Raw genomic sequence first — 27,272 nt, 5'->3', positions numbered from 1 at the left:
ACCAAACAACACTAAAATAAAAGAAAAAAGAAAAAAAGAATATTCCTGCAAATAAATGAGAATTGATGCCAGAATATTAACCGTATGCTCCTAGCAATTTTATACAGCACTGCCGAAATACCAAGATGATCACTGAGAAAGGTCTATCTAGAGTGGCGCGTTGGACGGAGGGGGGAGGGGCAGGTCGTTCTTTCGATGTAGCTATCTGGGAAACGCAAATAAAAATTCAATGTCAAGACTCTATAGATAACACCAATCAAGATGTGATCTAATCAGTGGTTGCAGTAGTTTCCTGGGGCTACAGACACTTTGTGGTTTGGTGGCGACGAACGTTGCTGCTTACAGCGTGGAAGAATGAGGGAAATTTGTGTATTTTTGTTTTTCGAAATTCGCGAAAACTCTCACCGCCGACAGAGAAGAGAAAGAAAGAAAAAAAAAAAGTAGAAATAAGGCACACGTAAAATGGAAACTCATAAACACATCGACCATCGACACAAAAAATATTAATGAGAGAAAATACAACCAAACATGGACTTTTGGGAACGTTATAGTAATTTTTTATTTTTTTTGATTTGTCCTATTAGAAAGAGTGGCCGGCTTGCATGTGGCCAGAATCTCTGGGTAGTTGTATCTATCCTCTGCAGACGGAGGGAGCTTTGTGGTCTACAAGTTGGTGCGGGACGTATCCAGACACCGTTTTTTTTTGTATATGATCAATGAGGAATCGATTAGGGGGTGTATATAGTCTGAAGTAACTAGGCTCAGGGAGTAAGACCCTTTAAAATGTTCTCATAAATAAAAATAAATAAATAAATAGAGCAGCCCCATCCACATTATGGTGTTTTCTAGTGGGAACAACCACCACAGCTAGAACAGTCTTCACCGCAGTTGTCACCACAAGAAGAACAGCTTCCACAGCATCCGCTGTAGTTGACCAATTGTTGGCTGGAAGAGCAGCTAGAGCAGTCGCAGCTACCGGCATCACAAGCACAAGCACCAGAGGAAGAACAATCGCAAGACATGATTTTAATAAGTTGAAATAGAGAATTAATGATATGATAATAATAGAATAGAATAGTGAGAAGCAAATACTACTCCAGGGACTGAGCTCCGTTTTATACCTCTTCACCGGCCATTCTCCCAGTCATGAGGCTCATCTTATTCTCGACGCATTGCAGATCACAGCGCATATTAATTGGCATATGACGAGATGAGTTTGACTCTGGTTTTCTGTCGATCCCTAAAACATGGTCAGCAATTTTTTTTTTTTGATCTCGGAAACCCACAGCAGTCTACTTTGATGGTTACCACATATTACAAGGCAACAGCTATTCTCGATCGCGTCTACATATAAAATGAACGGCGTTAGGCCACTTTTTTAAGAGAATACGTTACAATCTATTAAAATCATGTGCTATACGTCGGCAACTCCTTCCAAGGCTCGCTGTTTCTTTCAAAAATAGTCAACAACATTGTCCTCTTGAATCACGTAGGAATCAGCGACAAAGTCCATGTCTTCATCAAGTTCCTTTTTCTTGTATTCGCCTTGTTGCCCCGAGGAGGGGATAGTACTGAGCACTAGCTGATCGCCATCATTGTCATTTTCTTCGTAGCTCAAATTTCTTATGTACTTCTCGTTAAACATATTCTCTAATTCAATCAAATCATCTTTATAATCCGTGAAGTTCTTTGGTTTGGTCTCATCACTAAATAACAACTCTCTCATACAATATAAATCAAAATCACTGAAGCCGTAAACTTTAACCTTAAAAAGATTGGTGTTGAATTCGTCGTTCCCATAATTGCTCTCAATCGAGAAAAATACCGAATTGATTCTGATCTTCAAGTTCTTGAAGTTCTTATTGATAAGAGGAAAATTTTGATGAATAGAGGTCTGGTTGTCTCTGCTAGGCTCATAATTGTATATCATTGAGCCAATCTTAACAAACCCTTGATCAAACAAATTAAAATTGGATTCATAGAATTTCTCATATATCACCTCTTCCCCACTCTTGATTCTCTTCAAAGGTATCTCATTTTTATCCTCCTCAATGCGTTGTTCCAATTTCTCCATATTGATCACATATTGGTCCTCATATTTATCCTTGGTAGCTTCGTAGAGGTAATTTTTCAACTTATTCAAATCCTCTTTTGGTTTTGTCAACTGAATCCACATGCTGATTTTTTTTGGTGCTGAATAAATAAGTGATGGATTGTTAGCATATCTTGGGTATGAAACAATGATATCATTCAAATATATCGGCTGGGGAAACTTGACCGCAAAGGTTTTGATACCTGTTTTGATTCCTTTGAAATTGGGAAAGTTATCTTTTGGAATTATCGTACTTGGTAAGATCGTTTGGTATGTGTTGAGAATCAAATTCTTGTCATTATGTTTAATACCGCCAGTAGATTGCTTTTTACTGAACACCGATTTCAATCGCGACCAAATCTTTCTTTGATGAGACACTTGCCTGAGAAAAATATCTGTGATATTAAATGACTCAAATGATGCCACTAATTCTGGGATAATCCTCGCGCCATTCTCATAACTGGCGTAATTGAATTTTTGAATCTTCTTGTTATGCTTTTCTCTATCCAAGTTAATGATTATTCGTTTGATCAATTTACTCAATATGAGTTCGGTAGTCGAATCAATTATTAGCCTGCTACTTTCATCTTTGGTAATTTGGAGTGTTTTATCAACTTTTGAAGCAATCAAGTCGTAATTGATATTTTCCAATATCTGCTTTTTAATAAAAGAGCCGATAGAAGAGTTTTTTAAGTCTATTATATTTATATTATCAGCATTCTCGATGAATTCTTGAAGATAATTGTTGAAGTTCTGTCTTGAGAATGTTGGGGAAGAAATATCACTATTATTATAGTTTGCAGTATTATTATGTACATAGTCTGAAATTATTTTGTGCAAATATGATTCAAATTCAGGAACGATGGTCAACTTGTTTTTTGATCCTTTCATTATGGGCAAGTAGTTTGGTAATTTTTCCTCAAGATATCTTTCAAAATCAATTTGCTTGTTGCTGCTATTATCCACCTGTTGTATAAAGTTGGACAACGTTCGATTAAGGTTTTGCTGTAATTTCTCCATTTCATTCTCAAGTGAATTGATTTTCTCATTGTATTGGGGGAAAACTTCTTGATGTAGTACTCCAAACTTGGTGTCAAACTTGGTTTCTATTTCCTTGATAGCTTTGGCATTTTCTGAATGATAATTTTGAATAAGATCATTAATACCACCAAGCTTTGAATTGACCGCTGCAGTTTCAATTTGAACTGCTCCCTTGATCCCCTCCATATCTTTATTGATGTTCGATAATTTGGAGGATACGTATTTTTTCAAATCAGTTGGTAAGTTTTCCGGGAGCTCATAGTCATTAAGAAGTGATGAGCCATCCAATTTCTGAAGCCCCAAGTAGCCTAAACATAGGAAAAAAAGCAATAGCAGAGACATATAGAAACCTTTATGATTCGTTATTTTAACAGACAGACTCTCGGAAATATCTTGGCGCCTTGCTGTACCCCTGGGCGAATCAATATTTACATGAGAAGCCTTTGATGTTTGCCTTGAATTTGGTTTTCTTTGTTCCAGGTTATGATATTGACCATTCTCTTGTTCTTCTTCTTGTTCTTCTTGTTCTTCTTCTGGTTGAGAAAGTTGGTCTTCCATATCGCTGTCACTTTGTATGTACTCTGTGGTCTTTTGTGTGTTCCCATTTGTGATCCAGTCTCTCATCAAAGTGAACTGCTGGTTCAACATGTCGATGTCAAAGTCTTGTGGTGGTATTTCGTCTTGTTCTTCCAACTCATCATCATTGGCAATGAGGTCGTCGTTGCTAATGATCCTCGAGAATATGTGGCTGATATCATCTTTGGAAAGATTATTCTTCTTTATTGAGTTTGCTAGACTTTTGGCCATACTAAATACTAGAGTTGTGCAAATATGATCGTCCCCTATTGTTGTATATGTTCGCGTATACTTATTATTATTGTAAACATCAACCGGAAAAAAAAGAACGCGTTCAAAACACAATCACATGACAAAGAACGTGACAATACCACCGGAACCCTGAGAACGGTGGCAGCCCTGCTGTCACATTACGGTGGTGTCTTGCCGAGGGTAGAATTGGTGGGTCCATGGGTAGTGCCGATTAAGTGAAGTTTGAGAATAAAAATAGCCAGAATGATCACCGTCTTTCTTTTGTTTTCTTTTCTTCTGTATTAATACTCCTATACCCAGTGTCTGTTATCACCCTTGTCATTCTGTTGCAATACGGCCAGCTAATAATAGATTAGCCCTCTTACCAGAGTAAAAGCCTAGAACTCGAACCTTCCGGACACGTTTTATAAGGAAAAACAAAAAAAAAAAAAAAAAAAAATTGAAAACAGAAAATTTTTGTTTATCGTCATCCTCATCGTCATACTAATACCTTCTCTTCATCATAGAATTTCCAATAAAGCTTCTTTATGCACCATTCATTTAGCTTGTGAAAGTGGCATCCATTCCATAGAATCCCAGAATTAACTTATAGATCTAAATTGTCAGTCTTTTTGTATCAAAACACAGCCAGCCCATTAGATCATACAGGTACAACATAATTAGTTACCTTAATCGATAGCCATTAACCTGAGAAGAAGAAAAAGAAAATACACGTTCACCCGTTCTTCTTTTCAATCGCTTTCAACATCATAGAACAACAATAAATTAATAATGGTCAATCTAAATCTTTCGTTCTTTTCGGTACTCATACTCTCGTTAGTCATATCCAAAGCTCAGGCAGATGGTGAATGTTACAGTTCTCTCCCATCTTCATATTCGAAAAGTACCACGTATATATATCAATCAACAGGATATTGTCTAAAATATTGTGCAGGATACACATACTATGCCCTCTATAATGGATCCACTTGTCTTTGTGGTAACGATGCGCCAGACTCTTCTGATGAGACTGATTCCAGTGACTGTTCAGTAGCTTGTTCAGGTTATGATCTCCAGACCTGTGGTGGTTCTTCTGCTTATGCAGTTTACGCCGTTGATGGCACTTCATCTTCATCTTCATCTTCAGGTTCCTCCTCTCTGTCCTCCACAATCACTAGCAGTTCCTCTTCCAGTTCCTCTACTGATACCTCTTCAAGCGTCGGCACCAGTGCGACTTCAGCTACAACCACCAAGGCAAGCTCCAGCAGTGACTCAACTTATGTGGAGTTAGTTACTCAAGTTTCTACTGAATCGGGTGGCGGTACCCATATTGTCACCGTTACTGCTTCCAGAACTTCGGTGGCAACCTCTGTTGTGAGCGATACGTCTTCGTCCAGTGGTTCAAATAACAAAGCCAAATTAATTGGGCCAATTGTTGGTGGAGTTATTGGCGGCTTGGCAGCTCTATCTATTTTGGCACTTGTCATCTTCTTTATCAGAAGACAAAGACAAAAAGATCGTGATTTATTAGATGCCGATGCTAATATCATTGCGTCAATGAAGAGAAACGAAAACTCGTCACATGCCAGACAATTATCTAATCCATTTGCGGATGACTTTGTTGATCCTCCTGCAAGAAACACCGCATACTATGGAATCTCGAGTGATGGAGCTTATGGAAACGAAAATAACTTGGATGCTACATACGGTGGTCATCACGACATGGACCTTGGAAATGAGAGCCCAAATTATTATGATACTAATCACGGTCAACAAAGGTCGAAATTAGCGGTGGTTAATCCCGACAATAATTAATTGTTTGAAACAAGAATTCGGCTTTTAATGTCTAGGATCAATCACCATTGTGAAGTTGGTTATTATCCTATAGTATCATATATTTGTGTCTCATTTTCCTTTTTATTATAGTCATCTGTTAATTTGTATTCATTGTTATTTTTTTTTTTTTTTTTATTTTCATTTCCATTTCCATTTATTTTCTTTTCTCCTTACTTTGTTATTTAATGCAGCCTTTTTCCGTTTGTTTCTTTTCCTTCCGTCATTTGTGTTTTATGTTGACTTTTGTCTGTCGCTCTGCTATATTTTCGCTATTCAAGAAGTGCCCTTATAAGTTTGATTGCTCCTGGAACCATTTCAGTTCAAAAAACAAAAATTTAAAAAAAAAACGATTAAAAAAAAAAGAGAATGAAAAAAAAAGAAGAAGAAAAGATTAAAGAAAACCGGGGATCAAAATGAATTAATCAAACTTTGAAAGATCATATAGAATTCTTCTCTGCATGCCAGGTCTTGCCATGCCATCAATAAACTTGGATTTATCTGTTTTTTTAAAGAACAATGTAATGAAATTTTTGTTTTCCTCGTTATTTTTTGTCTCTTATGCGTATACATATATATATATATATATATATGATTGTGTAATTTCGTGTACTGGTTATACCCAAATAATTCAATATAGATGTAGTAAATTTTCAGAAGCCTTGAATTACGAGGAAATCAAGAATATTGATGTATTATATAAAGTTAAGATTATATATAACCTACAAGAAAGCATTAGATACCAATAATATTTACTATTTCATTTATAAATTTGATTGTTAAAGATAAACCTCGGAACAAATAGACACAAACTTGCCGCTTAGAAGTTCAATGGCTTGTCATAAGCAGCCAAACAACCTTCTTTAAAAGCTTCGGACAAGGTTGGGTGAGCGTGACAAACTCTACCGACATCTTCAGCACTGGCACCGTATTCAATGGCCAAACCAGCCTCGGCAATCATTTCACCAGCGTTTGGACCAATGATGTGGGCACCCAACATTCTGTCGGTTTCCTTATCAGCCAAAATCTTGACAAAACCTTCAGTGTCCAAGTTGGTCTTAGCTCTGGAGTTGGCAACGAATGGGAACTTACCAATTTTGTAAGCAATACCTTCAGCCTTCAATTCTTCTTCGGTCTTACCAACCCAGGCGACTTCTGGGTGAGTGTACATAACGGCTGGGATGACATTGTAGTTAACGTGACCGTGGCCAGTCTTGATGTATTCGGCAGCAGCAACACCTTCTTCTTCAGCCTTGTGAGCCAACATAGGACCAAAAGTGACATCACCAATGGCTTGGATGTGTGGGTATTTAGTTTCGAATTTGTTGTTGATGACAACTCTGTTCTTTGGGTCGACTTCAAGACCAATGGCTTCAGCGTTAAGACCCTTCAAGTATGGTCTTCTACCGACGGCAACCAATAAGACATCAGATTGGATAGATTCCTTCTTACCGGATTTAACATCTTCAAATTCGATGTCAACAACATCACCGTTCACCTTGGCACCCAAGACCTTAGTACCGAGCTTGAAGTTGAAGCCTTGTTTCTTTAAAAGCTTTTGAACATTCTTGGAAACTTCACCATCCATACCAGCACCACCAACGGCACTTTGGAATTCAATGACGGTAACTTCAGAACCCAATCTAGAGTAAACAGAACCCATTTCCAAACCAATGATACCACCACCAATGACGGTCAACTTCTTTGGAATAGACTTTAAGGACAAGATACCGGTAGAAGAAACAATCTTTTGCTCATCGATTTCGATACCAGGGAATGGAGTGACTTCGGAACCGGTGGCAATGATGATGTTCTTAGCGTCAAGAATAGATTCTTCAACCCCTTCTTCAATTGGTTCAACCTTGATCTTGTGTTCATCAACAAAGGAACCGTTACCCTTGTAGTAGGTGACCTTGTTTTTCTTGAGCAACATTTCAACACCTCCAGTCAATTGTTTGACAGAGAGATCCTTAGCGGCTTGCAAGCCAGCAATGTCGATTTCGACATCCTTAACCTTGATACCTCTCTTTTCAGTGTCATGTAAGATTTGATGGTACAAGTGAGAGTTATTCAAAAGGGACTTGGAAGGAATACAACCAACGTTAAGACAAGTACCACCCAAGGCACCTCTCTTTTCGATACAGGCAGTGTTGAACCCTAATTGAGCAGCCTTGATGGCAGCGATGTAACCACCTGGACCACCACCAATGACAACGACATCGTGTTGTTTGGTGGAAATGTTTCTGGCAAGGACCTTGGCGTAGTTAGAGACCACCTTTTGGGATGGAATGGATCTGAACAACATTGTGTGATTTATTGTGTGAAGAGAGAAAAAAAAAAGATCTTCGACGACGACGAATAAGAACTCTTTTTGTTATTATGCTGTGAAATGCACGAACTTTTTTGCCCCAATAATTTTTCTACAGTAAAAAACAAGAACTGTTGGTCTGCTGATGTGATTGTGGACGGAGCCGATAGTTTTTTTTCTTCTGCACTTTTCGGATGGCGATTAGTATTGCAGGGTGGGGTACCCGTGTGTACCTAAATAGGAATGGTAAATGGGGTAACCTCTATAATGAGATACTTAGGTGTCTGGGTGTCTGTGTGTCTAACTTATATATGATGTCCGGATGTCAGCACCGGCTTTTTTCTTTCTTTTATTATTATGCTAAGATGACGATCGATGAGAGGGCTAATAGGCGGCATCTAGTAACACACTGATATCAAGCAATAACCGATGGAACCCCAGAATTCGGCTCTTGGCTCCACTAAGGACCTTTCTCTGGAGTCGCAATATCTCATAAATAACCAATTGGAGCTCCAACAGTCGCCGCCCAAGATCCCCCGCACAATAACCATAGTACCGAACACCTACAACCCTCCAGATAACTTTGCCAACGTTGCTGGTAAAATATACCGCTCTTCTTTTCCTCGTCCCGAAAACTTTTCATTTTTGCAACGTCTAAAGTTGAAGTCTATTGTTGTTCTCATACCAGAGCCTTACCCCGCGGAAAACCAAAAGTTCCTTCAAGATAATAACATCCAGTTCTTTCAAGTACCCATCTCGGGAAATAAGGAACCATTCATCAACATTCCCCAAGAGTCAATAACTGAGATATTGAAGACCGTTTTGAATCCCGAAAATCATCCGTTACTTATCCATTGCAATAGAGGTAAACATCGTACAGGGTGCTTAGTTGGATGCATTAGAAAGCTCCAGAATTGGTCATTAACAATGATCTTTGATGAATACCGAAGATTCGCCGCTCCAAAGGTCAGATCCTTAGACCAGCAGTTCATCGAATTATACGAAGATATGGAGATCATAGATTACGCTTTGATAAATAATTGGCTACCTGTTGCTTGGTAACTAATTGAAGTACTTTTTGTTTTACATATATATTACCACAACTTACACTAATTTTGTCATTGCTTTTAGTTTTTCAATTGTTTTATAGATTCTTTTGTATTTTTTTGTTTATATATTATTATCTTATTGGTGGGCAGGTATTTTATATATTGTTGTTATTGGCTAAGTTTAGAGTATTATCAATCTTATTGTGGGGCTTGATGTTTTGTTAAGCGCACGCGGATGATTTTTTGTAGAAGCAGGAAAAAAAATTAGAAGAGAGCAAACGCCTGGTGCGACGATAGATGCAAAAGATCTGTATTATTGGGCGGCTATTAGATCAATTCAGTTCGCTTTGGCGCTATGGTTCAATTCTCAGCGGACTTTGATTATGATAAATCTGATTACAGTGATAGTGAATTCTCAGATGACAATAGTATTCCAGAATTTAAACTGTTTGTAACTATAAACAATGGAACTTCAACACCAATTAAATCATCAAATAAGATATCGTTTAAGCAACCTGAACCTAGAAGGTTGTTCACTGATGTACATGATGAAAATACTAAAGGCCGTTCTGGTGCTTTGAAGTTCTCATACCCCCAAGATACCTCTATCAATTCTATCATATCTGCGGAAAATCAAATCACCACTAATAATAATGTACCTGGCCAAGTCTCTCCTGACGAAGTTATGGAGCTTGAATTAGGATTGCAAAATATGGATATGGGACCATCAATTGATAAGATTATGAACCCTAAAGCTCTTGGCGGTAGAGCGGTAGATTTTATAAAAGAAAGTAACCAGCAACAGACGGAAATCGTTAATGATCTTTGTGAGGAATTTCATGATCGCATCTTTGAAGATGTGGATAAAGAATCAGAGGCTTTAAATTCAAATTTTGAAACCTTAAAAGATGGATATGGTGCGATTATCGACCATGTTATGGACAGTATATCAGAAAGGAGCCATAAACGTGATGATGAGATTGGGAAGTTAGTTGGCAAATTGCAACAGATAAGACACGCCAAGCTTGAAAAAGAAAAGGAAAGAATAAGACTTGAGGAAGAAAGAAAACGCCGTGAGGAAGAAGAACGCAGGCGGAAGGAAGAAGAACGCAGACGGAAGGAAGAAGAGCGTAAAAGAAAGGAAGAGGAAGAAAGAAAGAGGGCGCTTGAAGAAGCAAAGAAGAAGGCGCTTGAGGAAGAAAAGAAGAGAAAAGAAGAAGAATTACGAAGGAAACAAGAACAAGAGAAGAAACTGCAAGAACAAAAGGCCAAAAGAGCCGAAGAACTTAAGAAGAAAGAGGAAGCTGCAAAATCTGGGGCAGCATTCACTGACCAGACCAATATTGAAACAGAGTTAATGAAATATAGACAAGTTTGTTTGGATTACAGGGAAAATATCAAAAACAAGATGAAGCTAGCAGAGCTTAAGGATTTGAGAACCAAGTGTACTAAAATAAGAAGAAAGTTGAATCCAAGATTTGGTCAGCTTACTAATAGTGTTTCCAAATTGAATTCCATCACGGCTGACATTTTCCAAGTTTTAGACGAGGCAAGAACCGTTGGTCTGCCAAACCCCAACGATGAAATTAATAGATTTGCATTTAAGTGGATCATGTATATTATTTCTAAATTGATCATTCGACAGGCGGAATCAGAAATTTCTGTATCGATGAAAAGTGGAATCCCATTGGCAAGACTTGTAGTTTATTTGACGGTCAAGTATCCGGAATTGCAGGAAATTCTATTTGCAAAGTTTGCCAAAAAATGCCCATTTATCATTGGCTATAGCTGCTCATCTGAAACTGTTGAAGGGAGAATTAGAATGGGTTGGAAGTATGAATCAAAGGAGGATAAGAAATGGGAAACAGATTTAAAGTATTGTGAACGATTGGGTGGTATGCTTGTTGTTTGGTCAATGATGAGCACCGTTAAATTTTCTGACAATGAGCAAATTGTACGAGTTTTGGGACTCAACGCAATTGTGCCGCCGATTAATATATCTCAATCGTGGTTGATGGTTTCTAGACTTTTGAATTCTGAAAGGCTGTTTGTTACTAATGCAACTTTCTACATGTTTTGCACCTGGGTTGAGGCTGCTGGAAATGAGTTTCTGCAAGCTTATGGTAAACAAGGTCAGAAATTATTGACTGTTTTGTGTTGTGATTTCCCACAAAGCTTTACTGGCGAAAAATTCACTTCTGCTAGTAAGTTGATCACTCTTGGTGAAGAATGGAAAAACTCTGGTAAGTTTGGTAAATTGGAGCCTATGGAACCTTAGGGATAAAATTATAAATTTCTTTCTACTTTAATAGAATCTAGTAATGATGTACAAATTCAATTGTTTATTGTTATTTACAAAACGAAATGTAAGCTATATCGAGTCCTGCCCCTCTAACTGTGTCTTTCACCCCCGAAGAATGGTAATCCAAGACCACTGAGTAACATTCTAGCTTGTGTATCCCTTTCGGCAGTGGTATTGAAAGTAATGTGCAAACCGTAAGTTCTTGGCCACAAGTCTGGGTTAGAGGAAATTTCTGGGAAAAGTCTGACTTGCTTATGGGTCAAACCAAAGTGTAAATTACCATAAGTGTCACCACTCTTATTTCTTAAACCTTGGAATTCTGGGATTCTTGGCAAGACCAATTCGGTAAGGGTCAAAAGGAAATCATTCATTGGTTTACCTTTCAATTCGATCTTGGCCCCGGCTCTTCTCGATCTTCTGATTTGCCAACGACCAACATCACTCTTGGTGTAGATTGGTTGAGGCTTTTCTCCAGTTATTTGTTGAACTTGTAACATGGAACTGATGGCATGGTGAGGGTTAGTGACTGCCAATGGAACAAAACAATTGATGTGTATCGACTTCAATTCTGGGACGTTCTTATTGGTCACACGGTGTGAGTCTGGTTGTTCTTTGACGAAACCAGATGGCCTTCTCAAATTTCTATTCAAATGATAAGCCGAAGTACCGTCCCATTCTCTCTTCTTTGCACCTTCAATCTTATCAGCTTCATCGTGCTTATATGTCATATACATTAAATCTGATTTCAAGATATTCAAGTAATGTTCTTTCAAACGGTCTGGAGCCACGTTAACTGGTTTGAAATGTGGTGATCTAGGATCATTCTTTGGGTATTTCAATTCTGGAAATCTTGGTGATAAAACCTTCTTGTCTATTTTCACAGTATGATGGACTGGGTGTACTATAGAGTAACCTGGTTTTCCTTTAACTATTGAGCTTGATGAGAAAGATCTCAATCCAAGAGTATTGACCTTCATATTGAAAGAATATATATGCTTTGACCTTTCTAATTTCTATCGTTATATTTTTCAATATGAAGTTGATATATCACCACTTTGCGGGAAAAAATTGAAAGAAAAAAAAAAAAAAAATATTTTTGGATGTTGCATACATCCATACACCAACCAGTAACATGAGTAGTTATATTATCGACAATATTAACAATCAATAAAAACCGGTTCTGGAAAATAAAAACGTCATAAATCATAAAATTAAATTTTTATAGCAAATAATACACTAATAATACATAATATAAAAACAATTAATGGCAAAACAGCAACATGGCTCACCAGAATGGCATCCATCCAATATACATTTGGCACAATAGTTCGGCAGATGTTGCTTGTCGAATCAAATAATCAACCTGTCCTGAAATGCTCATAGGTAGCGCCTCTTTTTCTAAAATTCCTCTTAGCTTATCTCTAATCTTTGCTAAAGTGCTTGCTGGTGATCCGAGTCTGCTACTTTTCCAGTCCATGATCGGATCATGAATGAAAGCTTCCAAAATATTCATTAAAATTGGCTCGTTATTTCTCAATAATTGCATTGTGACCTCCAGAGATTTTCTGAAGGTTCCTTCCACGCCAACAATACCACAAGCATCCACCATGTTATTGGTGAGTCTAAACGGAACTCTTTCCGGAACTTTCAAGGTTGTACCTTTTTCAAATAAACAATCAAAATCAACATGTAAAACACTTCCGTTGGTTTCAGATATCAAGATATTTTCAAAATGCCTATCACCAATACCCAAAACAAAACCAACCATGGACATCACTGCTGAACTTCTGGCAAAAGAATTTCTACTATTATACCAACTATCGGGGGTCGGAAAGAATTCAATGAACCACTTATATAAAACAGGTTCAAAATAATTAGTCAAGTATTTAAAATGAGCAATCTTTTGTGGTAAGGTAGTCATTTGTTCCCATTTCTTCCTAATTGTGTTCAAAGAATCTCTTCTCAAGTATTTTTGGTCAATGATGCTTCTTACCGTTGCATGGTGGGGAACCCATTCAATAATACCATATAATTCGTTTAGAGGAACCACGGCAAAAGTTTTGATTTGAAGTTTTCTCTTCTTGGACTCATAATTATTCAGAAGAAGATGGTGAATCATCCCTGTCAACTCCATCAATTTGGCATCCTTTCGCAAATCGTCATTCAATTTAAACAAGATTAAATAATGTTTTCCATCACTGCCAGTCATTTTAATTCTTCTTGGTCGCTGTAAACTTGGCATTACTTTAACATAATCGTCAAATCTAACAATAGTTATTGAGTCATTACCGGCTTCAAGAGGACAAGTACTGGATAAGATATCAAAATTCTCCTTGGTTGGAACCACTACTGGAGCAGGTAATACCGTATGATCAAACCCAAAGTCATTTTCCAATGAGCATTCTGCTACGTTCTTGTTCTTGTTAACTTTTGCCATCTTGTAGAAAGTTTGTAAAAATTTCAGCGCCGCAGAAAAAATCACCCTATTACTCTCGTACCTTGTCAACTTGCATTCGGATTTCACAAACCTGGTAATGATTTTTTTAGCAATATTGGCCCTCACCGCTTTATCTTCAGAATTACTTTGGGCAAAAATAGCCCAGATCAGTTGTTGTGGATAATATTGAAGCAATACAGCACAAACCCGGATAATTAACTCTGTAGTCTTTCCCTTAGTACTTGGCAACCTTGATAATAGCTGAGAGAACACTGCAAACCAGTAGTACTTTGGTAAAACTTCAATAGCGCTGGCGATTTCTTGTTGAATCATGTTCAACTTTTCATTGTGTTCTTCAGACTGTTGTCCAATCAACGCAAAATCAAGCCATAAGGTGACGATCTTTGGGAAAATTTCTTGTAAATATTTCGTGCCTTTACCAATACATTGCAAATAGTAGTGGATGATCTCACACTCATAATACCCCACTGGCAGTTCTGGCACCTCGCCAGTAGCATCCCATGATTCTAAAACCTTGGTATAATACTTACCGATATAATAATAAGGATCCTCTAATTGCCTATCAAGTCTGATGGCACGTCTAAATTCTTCCACGATTTCACTTCCCAAAGCATTATTCGAGGACTCTAGCCAATAAGCATACTTTAACTGAATTTTTGCCTTTTGATGAACACTGAAACCTTCCTTATCTTTCAAGCTTTGGGCCAATTTCAATGCTTTTGAAAAATCTCCTTGCGACCATAAAATTTCCGCGTACTGGAATTCTGCTTCGCTATTCTTCGACAACATGTATGATTGTGTCGCCGATCTCGAGGCAAGATCAAGCCTATTGTGTTCAAGTTCAAGCTTAGACCGTTGAAGCCAAATGTCACTAATATTTTTGGTTTTCAACACCTCTGGAATGGAACTGTTGTCAAATAATTGCTCGCTATTCTTTCTCATTGTCAAAATGAGCCAAGATGATTCGAAATCGGAACCTGCATTAGCCACTCTAGACTTGAAAACGGCATTACTAGTTGTATATCCCCGCTCATCTTTCAGGGAAACTAATTCCTTCATATCTTCCAAAATATGTAATTTATCAAGGAGTTGCTTGTTTCTGGTCAATGATGACGTTGTGGATAATGACAACAATGATGCAATAGTACTATGGCACTTGTCAACAATATGTGTAAAAGATGCGTTATTCATTCCCCTCAAGGAATATAACGCTTTGGATATGAGTAAAGTTATCAGAAAATCGCTATCATTAATTCGAGGAGATATACCAGCTATCGAAATCCATTTCTTTAAATTATCGGTGTCGCAAACCATGGTGCTAGCCAGTAACGCTGATTCCATTAATTCTGCGGGAACATTTTGTAGCGTGAGATTATTATCGATAGAAAAGATATCATCAAACTTTTTGACTCTGGACAATGCTTCTGTATGCAATTCCTTCTTATTTAAATATTGCAAGAACTTGACATTTAATTCATCATTGTAGTTGGAATCGGCATCGGACATCACATCAAAAACATTCAAAATGGACTTCCAATTATCTTCGTACTGTAATTGCGAAACCGCGGATTCAATATTCGCAGTAGAAAACAGCTTCAATGAGCCAGTTAATGTATCATAATCATCAACTTTCTCATACATTTCTTGCAACTTTGAGATTATCAGATCCTTTTCATTATTCTTATTTTTGTTCTGTGGGTCAGATTTGATGTGTCTATAACTTTTCTCCAAGTACAAGATTGCACGCTCATACGAAGCACATTGAGATGATCTTTTAGCAACCAACATATCGGGAATTTGAGTCAAGAACAGCTCGACAATTCTTATTCCTTCCTCGTTTGTGCAACCAAATATAATTGTTCGTTTACTTTTTCTGCTTCCCAGCTGTCGTTGTCTTCTATCAAATAACCATTCATTCAAGTAATCGACAATTCTGAACACCGTTTGGTAAAGTAATCTTATATTTTTCGATACTTCCAAACTATAGGTATCCACATCACAATCAGTGTTCAATATCATTAGAAATTCATTGAGAATGATTTCTCTAGCATCTTTATAATCCTTGACGATCATATTGAGAACAACATAAGGCAAAATTATCAAACTAATGGATAAATCTTGATTTTTGATAACCGTGCTGTAAATTGAATAGAATTTGATTTCATTGACTTTTTTCCCATCATCATTTTCACAACTAAGGCGACTTCTTTCAATCAAATCCAAGGTAAAATCTTTCACCCAGTCCACATGTGATTTCTCCAACTTGAATAATGGATATTTTTTCAATTTTTCACTCCGGCTAGAACCAAGCTCATATTTTGAAAACGCTAATGGGGTCAAGGTAGAGATCGTCAAATCATTGAAAACTGGAACTGATGATAGATCTCCCACATCTATAATCTTGAGAAATTCTTGTAAACCGTACGCCAACATTGTTTGGAACGTTGGTTCTTCGGAAGCCCAGAATGCCTTCACCAAAATATTCAACAACCTTGGAATAAATTGCAATAGTTCCCTTTCATTGCTGAACATGCAAACTTCCCTCCCCAACACCGTATGTTCAAAGACATCGGGATCCAAGCACCCAATGATTCCTAAGCATGATGCACATTCTTTTGGGATATTAAAAGATTCTTCAACATTGGAATCACGTTGATACTTGAATTTGGAGCAATTATTCAATAAAATATCGGTCAAATTTGAAATATGCTCGATGAATTTCTTTTTCAGAACAAAAACAGCATGGAACTCTAGCTTGTATTGGGACAAGAAGTTTTTCAAGTCAACCAACGCCTGTTGAACAACATACTTATTATCATTATCACATCTTCTAGAGATATCATATAAAAGATTCAAAACCATTGATCCATTATCATCACTGTAACTAGATTTCTTGCTTTTCAAGACCTTGCTAGCTTTGTAGTAAACATCAACCAACCCATAATTGAAAGATAAAGTAAAATAATAATTGAAATATTTTTCCCTGATCAAATCCTCCTTATTAAAAAGCTCCACCAAGATATCCTTGGCAACTTTTTTCGAATATGTTGAGAAGTACTTCCACCGTTGTAAAATTATAGCAACTACCAAATCAAAGCAAGTTATCAAATGTATATCCTTCAAGTTCAATATTAACATCTTCCAGCATCTCAAACTGTTTAGCTCAAGAAGTGGATCGGCAATAGCCTTCTGAAGAGAAATACAAATTTGTGGTAAAGCTGTAACAATTTCCAACCCAGCAACTTGTACTAAAAACTCAATCGCGCTCAAGGATTTAACTTTTTCAAGATAAGGGGTTCTCCCTTTAGTATTCTTGAGAACATCTGATAATTCTCTTATAATCCCTAATAGCGTGCTCTTGAAACAATCTTGTAAAATCTTCTCGTCCTCTGGACTATTTGGTTGGCTCAAGTTGTACTTATTTCCAACAAAGAACTTCAGAGATTCATCAGATGATGGGTATCTTGAAGAATTTTCCAACTTTATTATAAATATAATGGCATTTTTCAACAATTGGTAGTTGCTGTCATTAATAGAGTGATTACCATTGGTGGAATACATTTGACAAATTTCCCAGATATCATTCATTGGCAGAATAAGGTCAGACAATTTCTTGTGTCTAAAATATGGATCCACAATAGACAAAATATCCATAATCTTATTCTGGTTGATCAGAAAAGAATTATCATTATCATCGATGTTTAGATATTCAGCAGAAGTCAACATCACAGCTAAAATTCTTGACAATTGAAGTTCAACAAGTTTGTACTTTTCCATATCAGCAACTTTGGCAATTTCCTTGATGATATCCTTTGAATAATGTGTTAATAAATAAGGCACCGTGTATTTTATTGTTCTGAATAAAATATCATTACTAGAAACCCCTAAGAAATCGGGTATTATGCTGCCAAATATAGTCTTCTCCACAATTTGCTGGACTAACATAACACTCAAGTTTGGTAAAAACGGGTGCACCAATTGCCAGCAGGTCTTGTTTTTTAAATTGGCAACATTAATCAACGTAGTATATGCAGCACACGAATAAAAAGAGTTCGTGGAACTGAGAAATTTAAAAAGCTTCGATAATAAAACATTCAAGTATTCTCCCTCTGTCACGACTGCCAATTCACCCCACGCCAAGATCGTAGACTCTGCAAGGTAACTGGTAGAATCAATAACCATTTTCTTATCCAAAAATTCAAAAATATATTTCCAATTATCTTCCAAAAAATCATCGGATCCAGAATATAATGGAAAAATTTTTCCTGCAAAAATCCTTATGTGTCTATTTTTGGAATACATGCAATTGCAAACAAACTTGAACAAAGGTTGATCAATCGAATCAATATCTGGAAGTGAGAATTTAATAAAGATTTTTCTCAAGCTGATCAATAAATTTATCGTGAGAACATCTTTCAGTACTATGGACTCATTTATGACAAAATATTTCAAAATTATTCCAACAAGTTTGGAAATTACTGGAAAATCAGCCAAGTTTCTTCTCTTTTTAAAAATCAAGTTCATATCACTTAATTCTTCACATATTTCACAACGGTTATCAGAAAAGTCATAATGTTTTGTGTATAAGCAACAAAAATTGCCAACAGAATGTATTAGCTTCAATGTTGTTAGTTGGGACTTGAAAATACGATTGGAGTCTTCCTCTAATAATCTTGCCAAATTATCGACCCATTCTGTAAGACAGTCGGAAGAATCATAATCACAAATTGATATTCTGTGTGATTCACTAACGTTAACCAAGTCTAAGATATCTTGAATTTTTTGTTTGCTTATCGTATTTTCATGAATGCTTACCACTTCCAGCATCAAACTATGAAGATACTGGTTTTCTGGAAAACTCCCACTCACAGATTGAAATTCCGATTCAAGGGAGGATTTCAAATTTGTATTTGGTTTCTCAGCAGGATTGCAAATCATCAAGTATATCACCTTCACTAAAGAGTCACTGATAGATACTGGTTGAGATTTAATCAATGACAACTCATGCAAGTGTAAATTTGCAAAAAAGAATTTGTGCAAGTCTTCTTTTAAACATTTAAGATAGAGTTCAAGTAAATTCACAGCCAATGACTCTTGAATTGCTATAGACATATTTTGTGATCTAGATAAGTTCTGCAAGACCTCATTTGCAAACTCTAAACAAACAATAGCTTTTAAAGATTCTTGAAATTCACCAGATATAGTGCATGAGTTAAAGCAGCTATTTAAAAACATGATTTTATATTGATCCAAAACTTTTTGAATCTCAGCCCCAGCGGAGATGTCGTTCAATAAGAACCATATTTTTCTAGAAAAGGTACTTAATTTCAGCTCCATAGATCCAGAAAATATCAAAGACTTTTGTACACTCCACTTGTTTAGCACACAAAAGCAATGGATAGATGTTAGCAAATCAGAGATGCTCGAGTCCCTACTATTATTTGTAAAACTTCTATTGAGATAATAAGATACCAAGCTTGACACTAAGAAATCACCCAATATCTTTCTTGCTTTGAAAGATTTTAATCTAGTTGATACCAAGGTGATGATCAGAATGATTAGCTCTGTTATGGAATCATTAAGTTCTTTATTATTGAACCTGTAAAATCTAACTAAGTTGGTCAAAAGAGCCTTAAAATAAGGAGTTTTCACCGTTTGAGCGTGCTTGTTATCGCTACGGTCAACATTTTGGATCAATATTCCTGGAGCATTAAAGCAAACCACTGATAACGCTCGCACATAGTTGAATAAAATTGGTTCTATTATATTGGCATTAGACAAGAATGGCGTAATGAACAACTTAGTAACTTTGAGATTTAACTGTGAGAGTTGGATGGCTAAACCTGATTGGATCAATACATCGATGATGGATATATTGTTCTTTAGGTTTTGGTCTAGAAAGTTGGGATCCAGTAGTATACTTGTTGTCAATTTGTCTATCAACTTGGTATGATCCTTTAGTTTCAGGGTTGCCATATTTTATAGACAAGAAACTGCAGTATTCCCCCAAAAATACAGGAAATTAAGGACAATAATGTCAATAATGTCAAATGTATGAGACGAAGAATCCTGTTTATATTTTTCGACCTCTTCTCACGTGAAGCCAATTTTTTTTTTTTTTGTGTTGATGTTTGTTTTTGATTTGGGGGGAAAGATTCATATAGAGAACAAAAATTATCAGTACATCTGGGGATATATGAAAAGGCCGACGAGTAAAGACAACATATGAAAGGAAAGGGATCATAGAATGAAATGCCTACTCAAATCGACAAGGACTATCTACGAAGTTTCCAAAATTACTTAATGCAATGCAATAATATAATTGTTTTGGTTGGGGCAGGGCTTTCGGCAGCATCTGGAGTTCAGACTTACCAGAACTCTTCTGGTTACTGGAAAGATTTCCATTCGATTGACATATCCACCCCAGATGCATTTTTAGATAATCCCGGTCTTGTATGGCAATTTTATTCATGGAGGCGTCACAGAGCTTTGAAAGCAAAGCCAAATAAAGGACATTATGCGATTGCGGCGTTATCAGAGAAATTCAACAGTGCTAATAATAATGAAAGGAAAAGGAAAAATAATAAACAGTGCCTAACAATAAATCAAAATGTTGATGGATTGAATCTAAGGGCGGGCCATGATAAGGCAAATTTGTTAGAATTGCACGGAAATCTTTTTGATTTGAGATGCACCGATTTTTTCTGCAGTTACAGAGAGTCAAATAACTTTGAGCATCCATTAACACAGGCCTTGGGATTAGTGGACGATGAAAGTGATAAGGGTGATGATACATATGAAGAGCATAATAGAAACAAGAAAAGAAGATTAGATAGGGAAAAGGGTAAAGTGAATACCAATCTTTCAAAAGAAGACTTGCCTGCATGCCCCCGGTGTGGTGGTTTATTGAGACCTGGGGTCGTTTGGTTTGGTGAGTCAATTCCATTGAAAGCCATTAATACAATTGATGACTTTTTCGTGAGCAACAAGATAGATTTGATCTTGGTTGTTGGTACTAGTGGTAAAATGTGGCCTGCGATAGGGTACGTTGAAAGAGTACGATTACAGGGAGGCAAAATTGCGATCTTCAACACAGAAGTGAATTCCGATGAGATTTCCAATGATAAAGACTGTTGGGGTTTTGAAGGAGATGCCTCAGAGACGTTAGGAATTGCTTTAGAGCCAGTGATTGGGAGAAATTACGTTCCAAGAAATTATCGGAAAAGATAATGTTTATTTACTTAGTGGAAACTTCTGGGAGAGAAAAAAAAAAAAGGAAAGGTAGCTCAGTGATCTTATTATTAATGTTATTATTCTGTTGAAATATGTGTACTGTTACGAGGAAGAAGAAGAAGAAGAAGAAGAAGAAGAAGACGGCGAGCCTCGTGTAAGTTAGATCCCTCAAAGTGTTTGCTTACCCGCCCTGGAGAGGTTTGGGAACCGTTCACGTTCGCACGCGCCCGCACAATTTTGTTTTTTTTTTACGTTATTTTTTTTTTTGTTTATTTGTTTGCGTTATACTCCATCTCACCAACTTCTTTATTCAAAAGGATCTCCATTAACCACGCCCAGTGTTATTCCCGTGTATTTTATTAAATTATTGATTAAAAGATGGCCAAAGCTGTTGCTGCTGCTGCTAAGAAACCAGAACATCCTACTTATAAGGGTATGTTTTTATGATCAAGAAGAACGCGTTTCGGGGGGTCTTTTTGTTTATGTTGTATCTCTTGTTGAACATCCACTAACCACACTTCTAGATATGATTAAGGAGGCTATTACTGTTTTGAAGGAACGTAATGGTTCTAGGTATGTCCATTATTTTCAGAATATTTTATTAAAACAAAAATAATGACGCGTCTTTTTTGTTTGCTTTTCTTGATTTATTCACTAACAACTTTCAATTAGTCGTCAAGCCCTTAAGAAGTACCTTCAAGCCAACTATAAGATGACCGCTTCTAACTTTGATGCTCAATTCAACTTGGCCTTGAGAAGAGGTGTTGACAAGGGTGATTTTATTCAACCAAAGGGTCCATCTGGTCCAGTCAAATTGGCCAAAAAGGAACCAGTCAAGAAGACAACCGAAAAGAAAGTTGCCAAAGTTGTTAAGCCTACTGCTCCAAAGAAAACTGTGACCCCAAAGAAGGCTACCGCTGCCAAGAAGGCTGTTGCTGCCCCAAAGAAAGCTGCCCCAAAGAAAGCTGCCGCTACCAAGAAGGTTGCTTCCTCTAAGAAAGCCGCTCCAAAAAAAGCTGCCCCAAAGAAGGCTGTATCAAAGAAAGCTGCTCCAAAAAAAGCCAAGAAGTAATCTGATTATTATTGGTACTTTTTTTTATCTAATATTTCTTTCTCTGTGTAACATCTCTTCTCTTTCTCTCTTTGTTGTCTTTATTGTTGTCCTTACGCGTGTATTTTATGTTTTGTTTTAAGGTCAGTTTTTTTTTTTATGGTTTATTTGGGTTATACGATTACTTCAATATCTCCTATTACTATTATTATTATAATAACTATTCCACCTCTTTGATGTGTTTTTTTTTTTTTCATTTTGTCTCTTTTACTTTTTGTGATGCCCCTTAAAATTTATTTTTTTTATTATTTTTGCAGGGAAATTCCTATTTTTTTGTGTCTAATGTACAATATTCTCCTAACTTAACTTTATTCATTTTATTTTATTTACCCTTTCCTAATGATATGTATCCTCATTTCTATAAACTAATTTTTAGGCCTTGACAGTAGAATTCCTGTTGATTAGAGCTTTGGAGTCAGGCAAGATCAGTCGACGCATTAGAGCAACAAAACAGCGACGCGTAAACATCGCCCCCTACTCTAACACAGCGAACACGAAAACAAAGTCAAGGTAAATTGAATAAATAAATTAATATCCCCTATAATTGACATCTTATTGCAATTTTTCCTGACTATTTTGTGTTTTCAGGTGCCTTTTGGGGCTGTTTAGTTGATGGTGTATGGTTATGCATCTCGTGTGAGATGACCTGTTTTTGTGCGTTGATCCCCGGAGGTCAGGCAGTGCCAAATTATTGCTATTTTTCCTTTCCTCTTCAAAAACATGATGCTTTTTGTGTGTGTATAGTTTTTAAAATGTTAATTTAGTATTTTTAGATGATTTTGTCAATGTTGGCACCCATTTATTTCAAATAGGGTTAGAATGTCCATGAATGTAAGCATCGCCTACAGCATCACAGTGATAACTTCAAAAGCTTTGCAAGTTCCATTTCTTTGTAAAATGACAAATTTGGAATGTTTTGGGCATATGAGTACATAGTATTATATTTTTTGTATATTCATAGAGATTTATTTCATTTATAAACAAGATGTGCTTTCCCAATATCGATGTTCTGTCATGGTTAACATGACGCGTGTGCCGTCATACTCAGCTCCCGTAGTGTCTCTGTTACAGTATCCCGCAGTTCTACCATAATCATCTTTTTTTTTCTTGTGAAAGTCTTCAAAAATAATTTAAATATTTCAAATAATATTTTGACTATTATAGTTTACAGAGACTGACATATTTTCATCAAAGATATTGGGTTACGTATTGAATTTCCCAGTTGTTTCAAATCAGACAGACCTATACGGGAAATGAAATTGTAAGTTCACAGTATAGTATGCTCATATTTGAATAACTAATTAATCTCAAAACCAAAAATTAGTAATTTTCACATTGTAATTATGATTATTGTTTTGTTGGCTACGTATTTGATAATTCTCCTGATCCCAACACTTGCTGTCAAGCTACAGAGACAAAATGGCAGCTCAGCTGAACCAAAAAAAAAAAAATCTTTTTTCTTTATAATTTATTATCTTTATTTAACTCTTTTGAATCATTTTTATATCAAATACATTCTAAAGATATATGAGCTTGATCAAAAAAAGAATGAAGAAAACAGTGAGAGCAAAACCTATCGACATCATGCATGTAAGTGATGATTTATTGAGACCATAAGCCCATCTCCAGAAAAAAAAATCTATTCAATTCATGTGTTTCGGTAATTCAATTTTATTATATATAGAACTTGTCTCATTAGTTAGAATTTGACGCAAGTTCATAAGAAAATATTTGGAGTTATAGAGTTCAGTGTTTAGGTACGAGGGGAAAACATTGTGATAGTGCGAAAAAAAAAAGAAATTCTCAACTGGGTTATTGTTGTTCATCTACATGACTAGCCTCTTTCACTCACCAGCGGAATGTAAAATGGATACATACATATGAGTAAGATATACATTAAAAATAAAGCTAATACAGAGCGTTCTTGACTTTTACTTGCAGAACTTATTATTGGAGAACTTAGTATTGAAAGAATTGGATTAAAGATGTTTTTGCAAATACAAGGATGGATCAGCTAAAGGATACGATACAACTGGATAAAATCTTATAATCTCCAATGAGAAAAATACGACTTGCGCCATAAATCAAAAGAAATTTGGAAATATTATTATTCTCAGATAAAAATGATACAATTACCAATAACAGCCCTTATTTCCCATTTTTAACCTTAGCATGTATCCGCAATGCACCCGTGGCGGCATGTGATCGACGCTCGTATATGCCGTAGCAAAAGTAGCACAAAATAAAATTAAAGAAGACTTTTAGTAGTGCGACTCGTTCATCAACTGTTCGGTCATACATAGAGTCTAGTAGCCATCCATTCGGACTTCAGTGGTACTATTCGGTAGTTTGTTATAAATATTTTCAATAATAGAAATGTCTGGTAATAGTGCTTCCTGGAAAGATTTCTTGAAATCGATCGCATCATTTAATGGGGATTTGTATACTCTTACTGCTCCGCCATTCATTTTATCGCCAGTGTCGTTAGTCGAATATTCTCAATTTTGGTGCGAACATCCGGAATTGTTTCTTGCACCAAATTTCATTGGTGGTAAGGATGCTAAGGACGAGAGCACTCTCCTTGAAAGACAGATTGCCGTCACCAAATGGTTTATCGCCACTTTGAGATCACAATATGCTTCAAGAAATGAAACTTTGGGAACCGAAAAGAAACCTTTGAACCCATTCCTTGGTGAAGTATTTGTGGGGAAATGGGAAGATCTGAGCAAGGAAAAGAAACTCGGAGACACTGTTTTGTTATCAGAACAAGTTAGTCACCATCCTCCTGTTACCGCTTACTCCATCATTAATGAAAAGAACAACACTTATTTATCAGGATACAATGAAGTCAAGACCCAAATCTACGCCACCTCTTTGACTCTAAATGTTAAGCAATACGGTAATGCTATCTTAGAATATAGGGACTTGAATGAAAATTATTTGGTCACTTTGCCAGGGTTGCACATTGAAGGCTTGTTGATGGCATCTCCTTATGTTGAATTGGATGGTAAATCTTATATTCAATCTTCTAGTGGGTATATAACTGTCATTGAGTTCAGCGGAAAGGGCTGGGTTAGCGGTAAAAAGAACTCCTTCAAGGCCAAAATTTTCAAGGATAAGAAATCCATGGATAAGAAAGGTACTCCAGAATGCACCATCAGCGGCCAATGGTCAGGATCTTCAAGTATTTACTACGGCGATAAGTACAAGAAGACTACACCATTTTACGATGCTGCTACATCTAGTCCAGAACATCTTAAGGTTAAACCAATTTCTGAACAACATTCATTGGAAAGTAGAAAGGCCTGGAAGGATGTTGCGGAAGCCATTAAGGAAGGCTCATTCGAGAAAATTTCGGAATCCAAGTCCAAATTGGAAAATGCTCAAAGAGAAAAAAGAAAGCAAGAAACAGACACCAATAGTCCTTGGAAGGTTAGATGGTTCAAAGAAGTTGATGATTCTACTATACCAGCTTTAGGTCAGAAATCCGATCAACCATTCCTTAATTTGTGCGAAATTGGCGGGTTTTCCAAGTACAATGTTCCAAGCGGTACGTTCAATTCAGATGCTAAATCAAAGACTGCAGTACACTGGAGATTTAATGATGAGGCTTTCAAGAATGAAAAGGAAATTGTTATTTGATGCTATGATTTGCACCCCTTTGTGTTAACTTTACCATTTGTTAATTATTAATGCCTTCCCTATAACATTTTCATCTACACTCACTGTTGTTTTTGTGATTTTTTTTCCTCCAAATTCTGTTCTTTTTTTGTGCTTATGTTTTTAAATAGATTTTGCTATTGTGCACATGTCGTTTATTTCTATTTCGATAACTTTTCTAATGATATAATTTAACTCTAACTTCTCCGAAATGATGTAATCACGTTTTTTTTAATTATCACCTGTCAAAAATTGTGGGGGCGCTACATGATGCCGATTAGGGCTGGAGACTCTCACATGATATCATAATGCAATAGGGCGCAATATGTGACGTTGAAACACATATGCTCCCAACCCGCTGAGGCAAAAAAAAATTCCAACTTCACATTACACAAAAAATTCTTGAAAAGTTGAAAAGCTTCATAGTGTAGAGTCCTCGAACATATCAAAACAGCAATAACTATCAACAATGGCTGCTGAACAACCAAGATGTATGTGAGAAATGAAATCAGAAATAAAAATAAAAGGAAATAAAGTATGATTTGACTGTGGAAATGTGAAGGATTGAAGTGATGACTTATACCATACCGACAATTAAGAGAATAGAGAACAACAATAAATTTTGGGATTAATAATGAAGAGATGAAAATAGGAAGGGATTACTGAATATCATAAGACAAAATAAGTTTCAAACAAATCAACTTGAATTCATTAACGAAGTTATAAGCAATATAGAAGATATGATGTTTTTTTTTTGTACCAGGGTTTTCATAATTCACCAAGCAGAATGTATCACAACTATAAAGAATCAAAGAACTCTTTTCAGCACTAGAGATGAAACTACCATAATAAAAGAAAATAGTTTGTGAAGACGAATCAATATGACCAAAGAACTTGTCCTAATTCATTACACATTGAATCATACTTTTTACCAAGACTATTGGTTTAAGTCCAAATAACTAACAATATTTCTTATAGTATACGTTAAAGGTAAACATCTTTCTTACCAAAGAAGTAAGAGTGTTAACAACCCAAACGTTTCTTTGATCAAGATCGAAGGTGTTGATGCTCCAGAAGATGCCAAGTTCTACTTAGGTAAAAGAATTGCTTACGTTTACAAGGCCCAAAAGGAAATCAGAGGCTCAAAGATCAGAGTCATCTGGGGTAAGGTCACCAGAACCCACGGTAACTCCGGTATTGTCCGTGCTAACTTCAAGAAAAACTTGCCACCAAAGACCTTCGGTGCTTCCGTCAGAGTTTTCCTTTACCCATCAAGTATCTAAGTTGCTTACACAGTGTTATTAATATATACTAGTATCGCTACCCTTTTGTTTCATTTCATAAAAATTGTGTAATTTAATTGGTTCATGAAAAGTTA

At 36.4% G+C, this 27,272-nt stretch overlaps 11 protein-coding genes across 11 annotated transcripts; 7 read left to right on the top strand and 4 right to left on the bottom strand. All coding sequences in view use genetic code 12, as the record gives it.

The window, feature by feature from the left end:
• Positions 1 to 1,453: 1,453 nt before the first annotated feature.
• On the bottom strand, positions 1,454 to 3,940 carry DASC09_015970 (Mps3 protein; the record flags this gene model as incomplete). The annotated part of the gene is made up of 1 exon (XM_064995200.1): positions 1,454 to 3,940. One exon carries the CDS (start codon positions 3,938 to 3,940, stop codon positions 1,454 to 1,456), a length of 2,487 nt encoding a protein of 828 aa, XP_064851272.1.
• Positions 3,941 to 4,732: 792 nt separating this feature from the next.
• Positions 4,733 to 5,755, top strand: DASC09_015960 (WSC domain-containing protein; the record flags this gene model as incomplete). Its single annotated transcript, XM_064995199.1, has 1 exon — positions 4,733 to 5,755. One exon carries the CDS (start codon positions 4,733 to 4,735, stop codon positions 5,753 to 5,755), a length of 1,023 nt encoding a protein of 340 aa, XP_064851271.1.
• Positions 5,756 to 6,593: 838 nt separating this feature from the next.
• On the bottom strand, positions 6,594 to 8,078 carry LPD1 (dihydrolipoyl dehydrogenase; the record flags this gene model as incomplete). Its single annotated transcript, XM_064995198.1, has 1 exon — positions 6,594 to 8,078. The coding sequence occupies one exon, from the start codon at positions 8,076 to 8,078 to the stop codon at positions 6,594 to 6,596; it is 1,485 nt and encodes a 494-aa protein (XP_064851270.1).
• A 432-nt stretch (positions 8,079 to 8,510) lies between these two features.
• On the top strand, positions 8,511 to 9,143 carry SIW14 (putative tyrosine protein phosphatase SIW14; the record flags this gene model as incomplete). Its single annotated transcript, XM_064995197.1, has 1 exon — positions 8,511 to 9,143. The coding sequence occupies one exon, from the start codon at positions 8,511 to 8,513 to the stop codon at positions 9,141 to 9,143; it is 633 nt and encodes a 210-aa protein (XP_064851269.1).
• A 342-nt stretch (positions 9,144 to 9,485) lies between these two features.
• DASC09_015930 (nucleoporin) lies at positions 9,486 to 11,408 on the top strand (the record flags this gene model as incomplete). The annotated part of the gene is made up of 1 exon (XM_064995196.1): positions 9,486 to 11,408. The coding sequence occupies one exon, from the start codon at positions 9,486 to 9,488 to the stop codon at positions 11,406 to 11,408; it is 1,923 nt and encodes a 640-aa protein (XP_064851268.1).
• A 113-nt stretch (positions 11,409 to 11,521) lies between these two features.
• On the bottom strand, positions 11,522 to 12,409 carry MRPL7 (mitochondrial 54S ribosomal protein uL5m MRPL7; the record flags this gene model as incomplete). The annotated part of the gene is made up of 1 exon (XM_064995195.1): positions 11,522 to 12,409. One exon carries the CDS (start codon positions 12,407 to 12,409, stop codon positions 11,522 to 11,524), a length of 888 nt encoding a protein of 295 aa, XP_064851267.1.
• Positions 12,410 to 12,717: 308 nt separating this feature from the next.
• Positions 12,718 to 19,866, bottom strand: MEC1 (protein kinase MEC1; the record flags this gene model as incomplete). Its single annotated transcript, XM_064995194.1, has 1 exon — positions 12,718 to 19,866. The coding sequence occupies one exon, from the start codon at positions 19,864 to 19,866 to the stop codon at positions 12,718 to 12,720; it is 7,149 nt and encodes a 2,382-aa protein (XP_064851266.1).
• Positions 19,867 to 20,142: 276 nt separating this feature from the next.
• Positions 20,143 to 21,120, top strand: DASC09_015900 (uncharacterized protein; the record flags this gene model as incomplete). Its single annotated transcript, XM_064995193.1, has 1 exon — positions 20,143 to 21,120. The coding sequence occupies one exon, from the start codon at positions 20,143 to 20,145 to the stop codon at positions 21,118 to 21,120; it is 978 nt and encodes a 325-aa protein (XP_064851265.1).
• Positions 21,121 to 21,501: 381 nt separating this feature from the next.
• On the top strand, positions 21,502 to 22,195 carry HHO1 (histone H1; the record flags this gene model as incomplete). The annotated part of the gene is made up of 3 exons (XM_064995192.1): positions 21,502 to 21,556; positions 21,648 to 21,696; positions 21,796 to 22,195. The coding sequence occupies 3 exons, from the start codon at positions 21,502 to 21,504 to the stop codon at positions 22,193 to 22,195; spliced, it is 504 nt and encodes a 167-aa protein (XP_064851264.1).
• A 2,415-nt stretch (positions 22,196 to 24,610) lies between these two features.
• On the top strand, positions 24,611 to 25,876 carry KES1 (oxysterol-binding protein KES1; the record flags this gene model as incomplete). Its single annotated transcript, XM_064995191.1, has 1 exon — positions 24,611 to 25,876. The coding sequence occupies one exon, from the start codon at positions 24,611 to 24,613 to the stop codon at positions 25,874 to 25,876; it is 1,266 nt and encodes a 421-aa protein (XP_064851263.1).
• A 487-nt stretch (positions 25,877 to 26,363) lies between these two features.
• DASC09_015870 (eL33 family ribosomal protein) lies at positions 26,364 to 27,177 on the top strand (the record flags this gene model as incomplete). Its single annotated transcript, XM_064995190.1, has 2 exons — positions 26,364 to 26,385; positions 26,873 to 27,177. 2 exons carry the CDS (start codon positions 26,364 to 26,366, stop codon positions 27,175 to 27,177), a joined length of 327 nt encoding a protein of 108 aa, XP_064851262.1.
• Between the last annotated feature and the right edge of the window lie 95 nt (positions 27,178 to 27,272).

Source organism: Saccharomycopsis crataegensis (assembly GCF_037102585.1).
Source record: "Saccharomycopsis crataegensis DNA, jcf7180000000073, whole genome shotgun sequence".
NCBI classification, from domain to species: Eukaryota; Fungi; Ascomycota; class Saccharomycetes; order Ascoideales; family Saccharomycopsidaceae; genus Saccharomycopsis; species Saccharomycopsis crataegensis.
Note: the sequence above shows the minus strand (reverse complement) of the source record. Positions and strands in the feature narration are given on the sequence as shown.